The sequence below is a fragment of the Durio zibethinus genome, chromosome 10 (assembly GCF_047325235.1).
Source record: "Durio zibethinus cultivar Kanyao isolate XHJ-2024 chromosome 10, ASM4732523v1, whole genome shotgun sequence".
NCBI lineage: Eukaryota > Viridiplantae > Streptophyta > Magnoliopsida > Malvales > Malvaceae > Durio > Durio zibethinus.
In genome coordinates, this window is record NC_143171.1 from 6,584,902 (window position 1) to 6,598,188 (window position 13,287).

The 13,287-nt window shown below is 23.6% G+C and overlaps 1 protein-coding gene across 1 annotated transcript; it reads left to right on the top strand.

Annotated features, from left to right (window-relative positions):
- The first annotated feature begins 30 nt into the window (after window positions 1-30).
- On the top strand, window positions 31-1,669 carry LOC149516391 (B3 domain-containing protein LOC_Os12g40080-like). The gene is made up of 4 exons (XM_089766246.1): window positions 31-45; window positions 150-599; window positions 765-1,050; window positions 1,156-1,669. The coding sequence occupies exons 1-4, from the start codon at window positions 31-33 to the stop codon at window positions 1,461-1,463; spliced, it is 1,059 nt and encodes a 352-aa protein (XP_089622372.1). The 3' UTR covers window positions 1,464-1,669.
- Window positions 1,670-13,287: the final 11,618 nt, after the last annotated feature.

The window sequence follows — 13,287 nt, forward strand, 5'->3', positions numbered from 1 at the left end:
TATATATATATATATATGAAGTTGGCAGAAATGAGCAAAAGTTGTGTACTTTCATTTCTATTGTTTGCAACAGACATTGCTTTCCCCTTTCCTAATCCTTTCCTTTCTCCTTTTGAATTGAATTTTTTTTTAAATTTTCTTTTGTGCAGGCTATACCAACCAACTTTGTCAGGAAACATTTGAGGAAAGAGCATTGTTATGTAATTCTTTGCAACTCAAATGGGAAAACTTGGACTGTTAGCTTCATTCGCATGAAAAGGTTCTATGGAAGTCTACGAAATGGTTGGGAGACTTTTGTACAGGATAACAATATACATGTCGGAGATGTTTGCGCCTTTGAGCTAATAAACTGTATCGAAATATCATTCAAAGTAGTCATATACCAAGGTCAGATGGCAAATTGTCACGAGTCATTTGCTCTAACGGATGTCTTTCATCCGGTAAAAAAGAATGTTAGAGCACCGTATCCACGTCACGGCTACCCGAAATCATTGAATGCTATTGAAAAAGCTAAAGCTTTTCAAATAGTTCGTGCTTTCAGATCTGAAAATCCATATTTTGTTATTGTCGTACAGCCATCATATGTTCATGCTAAATTGGTGAGTTTTACAGTTGATACCTGCTAGCGATCCCAAGTTTTATTAATTCCACTATGCAGATGATATATGCAATGCAACTAGAATGTTAAAAGAATTAATTAAAAAGCATTTTGCATTTTCTCCTTTGAATAAATAATTGAATTAATTTGTGTGTGTTTGTATGAGCAGAGCGTGCCAGAGAGTTTTGCTAGGACATATTTCAAAAAGATGCACAAAGAGGTCATACTTCTCCTTTCAAATGGAAAATCATGGCCAGTAAAGTACTATCAACACGGTATTGAAAGGCCAAGTGCAAAACTCTGTACTGGTTGGAGGAGATTTGCTCAGGATAATAATTTAGAAGTTGGTGATGTTTGTGTGTTTGAGCTGACTGAGAGCACTGAAACCTCGTTGAAAGTAACCATCTATAAGAAGCAGGCTGCTGAAGATTCAAATTCGGGGTCATCATTGGGTAAGTAGGATCCATTTCAGGTGTTATATATTGACAGTTCGTTCATTTGATTTGTGCTATTATATGTTTGGATTTTGTTGTCATAATTTTGTTCTTGAAAAGCAGCTGACAAAAGTAAAGAGAATCAAGTTGAACATCTCAAGGAAAGCCTGGTGATTAAAACTGAGTCCGATTGGGTGAACAATATAGGAGACATGTCTAGACTGTACAACCAACATCCCACTGAAGAACTTCCAGTGCCAAAGATCAGGGAGAATAAGAGCGATGCCATAGGAGAAATCTTAGATGACATTTCACTGTTCCAGGAAATACAGGAAGAAAAATCAGTATCCCCAAGTATGGTTTCAGAAGAAGCAAGTCAAAGATATCAAACTTTACAAGAGAATAAGGCAATCCAGGATACCAAAGAGTAAAAACTAATTCAGACTTCGGAGAAGATGGTAGTTTGCCCTCTTCCATGGATAAATATGTTCGAATGTTTTCTTTAGTTAGCCATAACTTTGTAACATGTTCCTGATGCTTTCCTGAAGAAATTTTCACCTTAACAAGGTGCCTTCTTAATTTTCCTGTAAAAGGTCTTGAAGGGATATTTACCGCTTTAGGAATCAGGATTCAGGACACATAAAATTTGGCTTTTCAGCGGGGTGCTCCAAATCTCTTGGTAAAGGTCAGATAGCTAGCGGGAATAAAACTTTGGTTGAACTAAGTGATGACTGATAATATCCACCCAAAGGACTTCCATGTGTCAAATAATTCGAGTAAATTGTTTAATGGAATTTTATGAAATCCATCATGCATAAATATAGTGGAGGAAAGGGCACATTAAAAAAAAAAAAGGTAGAGATTAGGGCAAATTGTGTTTGCCATGCTTATTCAAAGATCTCTAACCTGAAGTAACTTGAAGCTTAATTCAAACGTTGGGTTAGGGTTTGGACGGACATCTGAAGGTTAATTTAAGTAATCGAGGTGGATTCTAGTTTCGACTGTAAGTACTCTTTTATGAATATATATATATATATATATATATATAGATATATATATAATTTTTTACTTATAAAGGTATAAATTTTAAAAGTGGTAATGATCTGCTTAAATATTTTTATAAATTTTTAAATTAATAAATTTATCTTTAAATATATTAATTTAATTAAGTTTAATTTAAATCAATTAAAATTAAAAATAGAGTTTATATAAAATTAAATTATTTAAAATTTTTAAATTTTAATTTTAAAAGAATTAAAAGTGATCGATTAAAATATTTTTAGTAAATATATTTATAAATTTTAATTTAAATAAATTTTTTATTATTAAACTTTTATTATAATTAGATTAATAAAGTATTAAAAGTAATTGATTAAAATATTCTTAATGAAAATTTAATTTAAAAAATGTTATAAGTGATTGATTAAAATACTATTAATATTTTTTTATAAATTTTAATTTAAATGACTTTTTTTTATTTTTAGATTTTTTTATAAGTAGCAAGCTTTTTTATATCGAATAAAAATAATAATAAAACTAGATCAAAGGTTGTGTATATGAGAATATAACAATTATATGAAGTTTGTTTATTCAGTTGTAGTAAAAATAATTGTATATATACTTTATATTGATAAATAAATTCATTAAAGATAATTATAATTAAGTCATTGAAGATTTTTTTTTATCTTTTTCCTTTCAATTTTTTGTTTTAATATATTAACTATATATATGTTAATGATTTTATTATTTATATGTTCTATAAGTTGATCATTTGATCATTGATAACATAATTAAATTTTTTTATTTCCTTAGAATAATTTTTTAACATATCATTCTTATAGTTTAGTATAACTCTATAACTATTTTTTTTTTGTATTTTTTCCTCTAAAATTTTATAATTGTTATTTCGATGAATAAAAACTAATATAAAATTAAATGCAAATCAATTGCATCCTTTCTACCAATAATAAGTACTATGTGATTCATTTAATATTTTTAATTTAACTCTTCACCTATAAAATTAGATGATTTAGAAGGTGATGGAGCTACCAGTAGCTTAGGATTGTTCTAGTCCATAACAATTATTCACCTTAATTGAAACAATAATTGATTTTATTTTCTCTCAATTTTTATTTTAATATGCATATATATGATTAATTTATATTTTAAAATTATTTAATTTTTCTTAATTGTATTAAATTCTCAATTGTATTAAATTTATTTGTTTTTTTTTTTTTGTCATCCAAATGGTTGAACAATCTAACATGAATTATTATAAGTAAAAAATTATCAAGTGAAGTAAATTTAATTGTTTATGCATTGGATTTATCTTTTGAAGGTGTTTATACAAAAATTATATTCATTCATGAAAATTATGTTGTTAATGGTGGAATCATTATAAATAGTATAGGTATTACATAACAAGTTTGTTATTATCATAATTGAAATTTTCTTAAGAAAACATGATAAGTACCAAAGTTAGGAATTTATTTTATTTTATTTCATTTTAATTTTTAAAATTATGTAATATAATATTTTTATTTAATAAAAATCTATGTATAATAAAAAATTTCAAATAAAAGAAAATTTAAGTTTTCAATTGATAAAATGTATAATTATATTCAATTGATGGGAGCAACAAAAGAAGATTATTCTAAGTATAAAAATGATATAAAAATTTATTGGTAATACATTACTCTATTTTCTTCATTTAATAAAAAAGATTAGTGTTATATGATGTTTCAATAAAAAATATATAAATGTATTGATTTCAAATTTTTTTTAGAATTAATATGAAACTCTTTTGTTTAGAGAAATATTGTATACTCATTCATTTTTTCTTTTATATTAGTTGAAGAATATTTATTATTGTATCAAAATTTTTAAGATTGCATTATTAAGTAATATTTGTTCAAAAGAATTGAAATTCATCAAGTTAATTATCATTTTACATCTAAAATAAAAATTATTATAAATTATAATTTAACTAAAATTAAATGTGATTTAAAAATATTCATTATCAAATTTCATTTGATAAATCTTTATTTAATTGTGTATTTAGTATTTCAATCATTTTTGAATTTTAGTTTTTTTATAATTTTGAGTTGGATTTTAGACTTAAGATCAACAACTAATTAGATTGAGTCAAATTTTATCATTTACTTATATTCGTAGTGCATTCAATTAGTCATTTATGTATTTGAGCAAATTTGACTCAATAATTGGTGTATGCTTCGCTTTGTTTAAAAAGCTAGATTCAAATTATCCCAAATTCAAATAAAAAAAAATTCAATTACTTATAATTAAAATTTCACTTTATAAATACTTTTAAAATTAATTAACTAATTCAATTATAAAGACAAAAGAAAAGTAAAATATTGAAGATTAAGGGAAAAAAGTTTAAATAAAAAACTTTTAAATTGTTATGGAAGATAAATAACTAATGTTTGATTTTGATCGGGTTATTATTTCAATTCATATTTTGGTTATGTTCACTCATTTTGGGTTTTAAATAATAGTTAAATTGTTAACTTTTTAAAATCAATTGAAATTGAGTCAACTTAGTTCATTTTATAATTATGTGTATTATATTATTTTTTATTAATTAAAATTTAAAATGAATAAAAAAATTATTTATACTCAATTTAAGTTTTGAATTATTTCAAATTTGAGTTGCTTAATTCATATTATTTAGCTATACTTTTTTTATGACACTGATAATAACACAACACAATGAAAATTTAAGTATAAAAGTGATAAGGTACTAATAATAATTTTAGAAGAAAATTCCTATGCCCAAGTTTTGCAAAGATTAAAGGATTTTTTTTTTGTGAAGATTTTGAAATTCGTATTGCAAAAAAATTAATCTAAATTAACGAGTTAATAATCGTTCATTTGTTAATCAAGTTACTACTATATAGGTTGAAATAAACAATTCAAACATTTTCATTTGAAAGGGATCATATCATAGTTCAAACTTATTCATGAAAACAACATAGAGTTAAATTTTATTTGTGTTGTTATGATTCATTGCAATATTTTCTACTCTTTACAAATGAAAAAATTGATTAGTATCAAAATATAAGAAAAAGTCATTTTGAAGGATAGGAATAAGAATGAAGCAACAATTAAAAATATACCATCTTTTTAGCTAGTAGAAGAAAATATTTTTTATGGAGAATGAAAAATATTTTTTACTATTTCTAGATAGAGAAGTTGATTGGTATTAAAATATCAAAAAAGTTATTTTTAATAATGGTAATAAAAATTAAGTAACAATTAAAAATATACAATTTTTTTGTGTAATAGAAGAGATTTTTTATGGAGAATGTAAATGTGTTTATTGTGAATTTAATATTTTTAAAATTATTTTCTGTTTAATTTTTATAAATTTTATTTAGAAAATTTATTCTCATTATTTTTATCATATATATAAATAAAATTTTACCCAAAATTATGTACTTAAAAAAAAAACATAAAGCAAATTTTATTACTTTCATTAATGATAGAATACTTCAAAATTTTCAATTTTTTATACGTAATTGTATTTCGCTAACAGGTGTGAAAATACATATACTAATAATTCAATCAAATCATCAATAAAAATTATTTTAATATGTACTATTTTACCATGAACTAAAAAATTTGAAAAATATCTTAAAAATATTGACTTAATATATTATATATATTTATTGAATTTAGTTTTAATACTTGTGTTAGTATAAAAAAATTATGATTTTAATTTAGTATTATGTGTGTAACTACAGATAATAAATTTAGAACATTTATTCTTACTTTTCAAGTCATTTAAGTTTGAACGTTTGTTTTTTCTTTCTTTACCTTACAAATTACAACATTTGGCATATATTGTAATTAATTTCTTTTTGGATTTATTCAAATCAATAATAACATATTAGTATATAATTAATAACTTAATAATTAATCATAAAAAACTTAAATATAATCAATATAACTTAGTAGTAATCATTTATAATTTATTAGTAAATTAATGATAACTTAATAGTAAATTAATAACAGGTTAGTAGTAAATAATTGATAACTTTTTAGTAAATTAGTAATAATATAATAATATATTAATAATACCTTAATGGTAAATCAAGTATAATATAGTTATGAATGCACAATAACATAGTACTGAATCAAGGATATGTTAACAAAAAATAAGTGATAAAATTTATTAATTAATTATTAATAACTTAGAAATAAATTAATAATAACTTAATAATAAATTAGTAATAATTTAATAGTAAATCAGTTTTAATTTAATATTAATTAATTGATAGTAGTAAATAATTGATAATTTAATAGTTAATCATTGAAACTTAAAAATAAATTAGTATAACTTAGTAGTAAATTATTAATAATATAATAGTTAATTAGTGATAATTTAATAATAAAGCATGCGTAATTTAATATAAATCTATAATAAATTAATAATAACCTAATAATAAATTAATAATAACCTAATAATAAATTAGTAATAATTTAATAGTAAATTATTTTTAATTTAATATTAATTAATTGATAGTAGTAAATCATAAATAATTTAGTAGCAAATCAATAATAAATTAGTAGTAAATAATTGATAATTTAATAGTTAATCATTGAAAACTTAAAAATAAATTATTATAATTTAGTAATAAATTATTGATAACATAATAGTTAATTAGTTATAATTTAATAATAAATCATGCATAATTTAATATAAATCTATAATAACTTGATCGTAAATCATAGATAATTTGGTAATAAATTGAAGATAATTTTGTAGTAAAAAATAAAAAATTAAGTAGTATAAAAATGATAACATAATAGTAAATATATAAAAAAATATAATAATAAATCATTAATAATTTAGTAGTAAATTAATAACTTAGCAGTAAATCATTAACGTAATAGTAAATTACTAATAACTTCGTTATAAATTAGTAATAATTTAATAGTAAATTAGTTAATTATTGATAACTTTTTAATCAATCATCAGTAAATTAGTAGTAAATCAATTATATCTTTATAATAATCATTAGTAACTTAGTGGTAAATCATCAATAATTTAACAAAAATCATTCATAACTTAATGATAAATCATTCATAAATTAGTAGTAAATAATTAATAATTTAATAAAAAATTATTGATAACTTAGTACTAAATAACTAATAACTTAATTGTTGATCATTGATAACTTTTTATATTTAAAGTTGTCAAGGATTGAATTTTGGTTACTAACAAAAGTAAAGTTAAACTTTCATTTTGAAGGTTATGATAAACTTAGCATGAACCTATTTAATAAAAAATTAGGGAAAAAAATTCTAAACTTGAACAATAACATTATCATATAAAAAGAAAATTATCTCATATATGATTAGTGGACTTTTTAAAGTTCGTATTTCATAATTGTTAATGCATAACAACATATTAATAAATCAATGATAGGTTAATAAAAAATAAGTGATAACTTAGTAGTTAATCATTGATAACTTAATAACAAATCAATGATAACTTAATAGCGAATTAGTGATAATTTAATAATAAATTAATTTTAATTTAGTAATTATTAATTGATAAATTTAGTAGTAAATTATAAATAATTTAGTAGTAAATTAATGATAATTTAATACTTAATGTCATAATGTATAGATCCATGGACTATCGCTAGACATAGATTAGAGGAGTCGCCACCAATTTTTTTTAAGTGTGATTGGTCATTTGATATAAATTCTGATCCACTAAATCAGATGTTAATTTCGGGAGTCGATTACGTATGAGAAAGGTTATAGTACCCCTAAAATGTCCATCCAAAGGGTGGTACTAGTTTAATTTCAGATTATCCAAGTCTTGATTATATTTGTAATTTATTAAATTATTTAATATTAAAAATTAATCTTAAAATTATCTCAATAGTTTGATAGCAATTTAAGATAATTATGTCACCTCATGAGTATTTATAAAGACTAGTGTCACATTTTGAAGAGACTCCGTCGTCAAATTTATTAAAGGATTTCATTCTAAAAAATTAGCAAAATCTCTCAATAGTTTGGTAAGACTTAGTTTGAGAAGCAATTCTTCAATAGTGTAGAGAATTAAAATTATTTTTTTATTTTTTTTGAAAAAACAAATTTGTGAAATTTTCAATAGTTTGGTGGATTCCATTTTAAAAATTAAATCTATAAAAATTCACCAATAGTTTAGTAAAATTCATGAATTTATTTTGAAATATTTTTATTTGAACATATTTTTTATTATTTTATTTTTTTTTTTTGAAAAGACTTTTTTTAAAGTTTTTTTTTAGCTTCTTATATTTTTTCTGAAAGAAAAGATTTTTTTATTTATTATTTAATATTAAAAAATAAAAACAAACAAAATTATAAAAATAAAAAATAATAAGAAAAAAAATGAAATCTAAAAATAAAATGAAGAAAAAAAGGAAACCTTACTATTCAAGTTAGGTTGAAGTGTGTCAACTCGCAAATCCTGACACAGGTTTACGTGGATCCTAAGTCGTCCAAAACAACATCGTGTAGAGGTAATATATAAATAAGATTTGGTGCCTTTCTGCTAAAAAGCCTCTTCCCCCCCTCTCTCTAGCATATTTCTCCCTGCCTTCTCTCTAAAACTCAGCTAAGAACACCATCGAAAATTTCAATTGAAAACTGGGTAACTTGTCGATTTTTGAAAAAGTCGCCCAAAAGTTTAACTGAAAACTAAAAAATTTGTCAATTTTTGGAAAAGTCACCGGAATCCTACCAAAAAATTTAACCTCATCGAAAAATTCCACAAGAAAATTTCACCAAAAAATTCAAGTATTTTTCCCAAACCCAAAAAAAAACCCAAAAAAATCTAAAAAAATCTAAAAAATCCTCAAACCTTCTCAGAAAGCTCCAAATCTTCCATGAAACCTTATAAAACCTTGAACCTAAGTTCATAAGCCTAAATTCACGTTCGAAACTACAAATCAAACCCCAAATCTCAATACTAGAATTCCAAAAATTCCTACTATCAAAATTTTTTCAAACCCTTTTTCTCTCAAAATTTTTGTATAATCTTTTTTTTGAATATCCCTCATTTGCTTTGATCATAGATTTATATAGGAATTCATGCTCAATATATTCTTCTTAAATCTATGATTTTATTTGGTTTTCATTTTAATGAGAATTGGTTTTGAAATCAAATCCCAAAAATTTCTCTTTACATTTTAATGTGAATTGACTATGAAATTAAATCACGATAATCTCTCCACATCATTTTTAATGCCAATTGATTTTGGAATTAAATCCAAAAAATCTCTTAATCATGGTTGAAGCCTAATTCCAAAAAAATATTCCTGGACAAAATAGGGTGTCTACACTTAATCATTGAAAACTTAAAGGTAAATCAATGTAACTTAGTAGTAGTTAATTATCGATAACTTAATAGTTAAATAACTTAATAGTAAATTATGGATAATTTAATATAAATTAGTGATAACTTGATAATTAATAATGGTTAATTTAGTAATAAATCTGTGATGATTTTATAGTAAATAATAAAAAATTAAGTAGTAAATCAATTATAATGTAATAGTAAATCATTGATAATTTAAATGTAAACTTTTGATAGCTTAGTAGTAAATCACAAACAACTTAGTTGTAAATCAATGATAATTTAGTAGAAAATTAGTTAATCATTGATAACTTTATAATAAATCATCGATAAATTAATAATTATAACTTTATAACAAATCATTAGTAACTTAGTAGTAAATCATCAATAATTTAATAGTAAATCATTTATAAATTAGTAGTAAATCCATATTAATTTAGTAGTAAATTGTTAATAATTTAGAAGTATATCATTAATAGCTTAGTATTAAATTGTTGATAAAATAATAGTAAATTAATGATAACTTAATTGTTAATCATTAATAATTTTTTTTATACTTAAAGTTATCAGAATTAAATCTTGGTTACTTGTACAAACTAAGCTATAAATTTCATATTGAAGACTACGATAAACTTACCACGAATCTATTTAATATAAAAATTTAGTGAAAAAATTATAAATTTAAATAAAACAATAATATTATATAAAAAGTAAATTATCTTATACTAAAATTAATCTCGTGTTTTCCTATGAAAACCCATTGTTAAATAGATGATGATATAAATTTTATCAATGATTATTAAAAATATATCATAAGTTACTAAAAGATTAATTATTAAAATTATATCAAGAAGTTATCAAAATTTTATCAATAGTTATCAAAATGATTTAATAAATTATCAAACTAATATTGGATGTTACCAAAATTATATCAAATGTAATTAAAATTTTATCACAAATTATCAAAATTAAAATTATATAAAAAATTATCAAATCTTACTTATATGATAGCAAAATCAAAATTAAATTATTAACATTTATTATTATTATCATAATATAAAATTTTATTTTATAAAATAAATTTTTTATAAATAAGAATTACACGTGCATCCGTACGTATAAAAATTAATATATATATATATATAAAAGTCTAATCCATTCATAAAAGTTAGGCATGATAGTTTAGGGTGCTTAGTTGAGTTTTAGTCACGATAAATAGGTACTTTATTCATCAAAATCTTTCTAGAAATATTGTATTTTGCTAGGTTTTCGAACTCCTGCCTATCCATTAGACGTCCATTGAATACCCTGCTCACAAACCAAAAGATGCTGTTGTTTTGAAAAACCTGTCTCTAGGTTTTTGCCTTCTCTTTCACAAAACCTTTTTCTTTTTACCATCACAGCCGACTCCAAACGGAAGGAAACCAGGGCTTGAAGATAGGCCAGGCTTTTTCAAGGTTCTGCTTGATGACTTCTCTAAGCCATTGGTATTGCATCTCTTGCCTTCTCAGCAAACTATACCATGTTCACTTTCATATCTCCATACCCATTTATTCAACTGGAATAGCCTGCTAACTATATTTGTTCTTCTGTACAAGAATTTTGTTATGAGATCTGAAAAACTACTTTACTTTTTCTTCCTTTTCGTTTTCTTGATCATTTAACTTCTCATCTCCATTAACGTTTGATAATTACTTGAATTTGTTCATTTTTATTCTCCTCTTTTGGTTGACATAGATTGTTTTTTACTTTCTTTATATTGATCCATTTCACCCTAACTCGTTTAGATGCTTGTAACTCCGTTTTGATACCATGATTAATATTGAATGATTTTGTTGTAGCAAATTCCTCCAGCATTTGCCAAGTTTTTGTTTTTTTTTTTTAATCGAAAGCCTTTACCGTAGAAGATCAAGCTTCGGAACTCTGAAAAAGGTCTATGGCGAGTTAGTGTCGTGAAAATTGATAACAAATTGTTCTTTAAAAAGGGTTGGAGGGCCTTTGTAAAAGACAAATTTTTGTAGCCTTGAGACTTCGCAGTTTTTAATTATTTTCGGATATCTTTTACCATCTTTGGGGGAAATGCATGTGAAAAAGATGTCAATGCTGTCACTATGAAGAGTGACAAATTTGTTTCAGGCCAAAGACGGAAGAAAGAAAGAAAGGAAAACAATGGTGAACAATCAACAAACGAGTGAGGATACTATGCTTGACCCTGAAGAGAGATATACAGAACAGAGATGTCGAATGAGGATAGAGGTAATCAAAGGGGTGAAGGAAGAATATAGTTGACAATGAAAAAAGACATGGAAAGGTCAAGCCTGTAAAGATTACGATATGAAGAAACTGACGAGGGGAATGCTATCTCGGTTGAAATGGTGAAAGAGATTCCTAATTCGGGAGAGAGGAGGAAAAAAATAGATTCCCAACTATCAGTTCCTTGCACTAAGCCCAAAGGCATATAAGCTGCTGGATCAAAAGTTGGCCGGTCGGAGAGAGCTGCAGTTTCAAAAAAGTCAAAAGGTTTTAAACTTATTTTCCTGCCCCACTTTTGTATCTCCACACGAACAAAACGACCAGCAAAACTGCATTGTGGTTGGCCAGCCTTGGCCCTTAGCCAATCATTGGGCAGTGGGTGATGGTTGTGTTTTTGAGTTGATTAACAGAACGGAAAATATTTCAAGAACCAAAATATTTAAGAATATGAACAATAAAATTGATGCCTAGTGGCACAGATGAACAATTCCACTCATGCTTCTTATTCTAGGCTCAGTTTTAACCCTTTTTATTTTTTAAATTTAAGACGGATTTTCGTCCATATCAAGACCAACCATAATTCATCATTAATGAAGTACATTAAAATCTTAAAATTACCCTGATACCATTGTCTTTTTTTTTTTTTACATCAGAAAAATAAAATTTTAATACAAAGAAAATGAAGAGATTGGATTCGAAATCAAGCCCTTATACTATTGTCAGATATACTGAACAATGTAATAAAGTACATTAAAATGTTAAAATTACCCTGATACTATTGTCAAAGAACAATGTTTACTAAAAATACAATATCTCAACTTAGAAAATTCAAATTTTAATTTTGTTTAGTGCGGTAGAAATTATGTTCCATAAATACATCTCAACACAATTACTTGTAAATTAATTTAAGAAAATTTTATAATTGAACTATACCATTGTTGTCAGATAACACGCATACTTTTTTTTTTAAATTAAAAAATTAATTTTGAAATTGGCAACACGAATACTTTTTAATAACATTTGAATTTTTCAACTTAAGAAATTTCAAATCCACTCGCATTTGTTTCATGAGAAAGTATAATTATTTAGTATAGAATTTAGTCTAAACTTAGATATAAGAATGTCAATTTTATTCATATCTAATAAAAAATTTAATTTTTTACTTAAATAAGGAAGAGAATAAGTATTACATTGTCAGAATGAGAATATGATAGAGATTGGTATAATTTTAAATTTGTTACCATATACGGGAATAGAGATGAGTAATATAGCATTCAAACCGTACATGTACTCTACATAGTAATATTTAGTAAATAGATTTTTTTATTAAATAACATAAATTATTATTTGAGATTAATTTGAACTAATATATTTTTATGTAATTAATATATTAATATATATTTATAAAAAAATTATATAAATATGTAAGATAAAAATAAAAAATGCTAAAAAATATTTTTTTATTTTTATTTTTTTTAAAAATTATGGGTATGGAGACTATTTATACTTATTAAATACTCGTTGAAATGAGAATTGAGATAAATTTAAAATACCTACAATATATGAAAATGGAGATGAATATAATATAAAAATCCGGAAATGAGAATAAAAAATACTCAAAC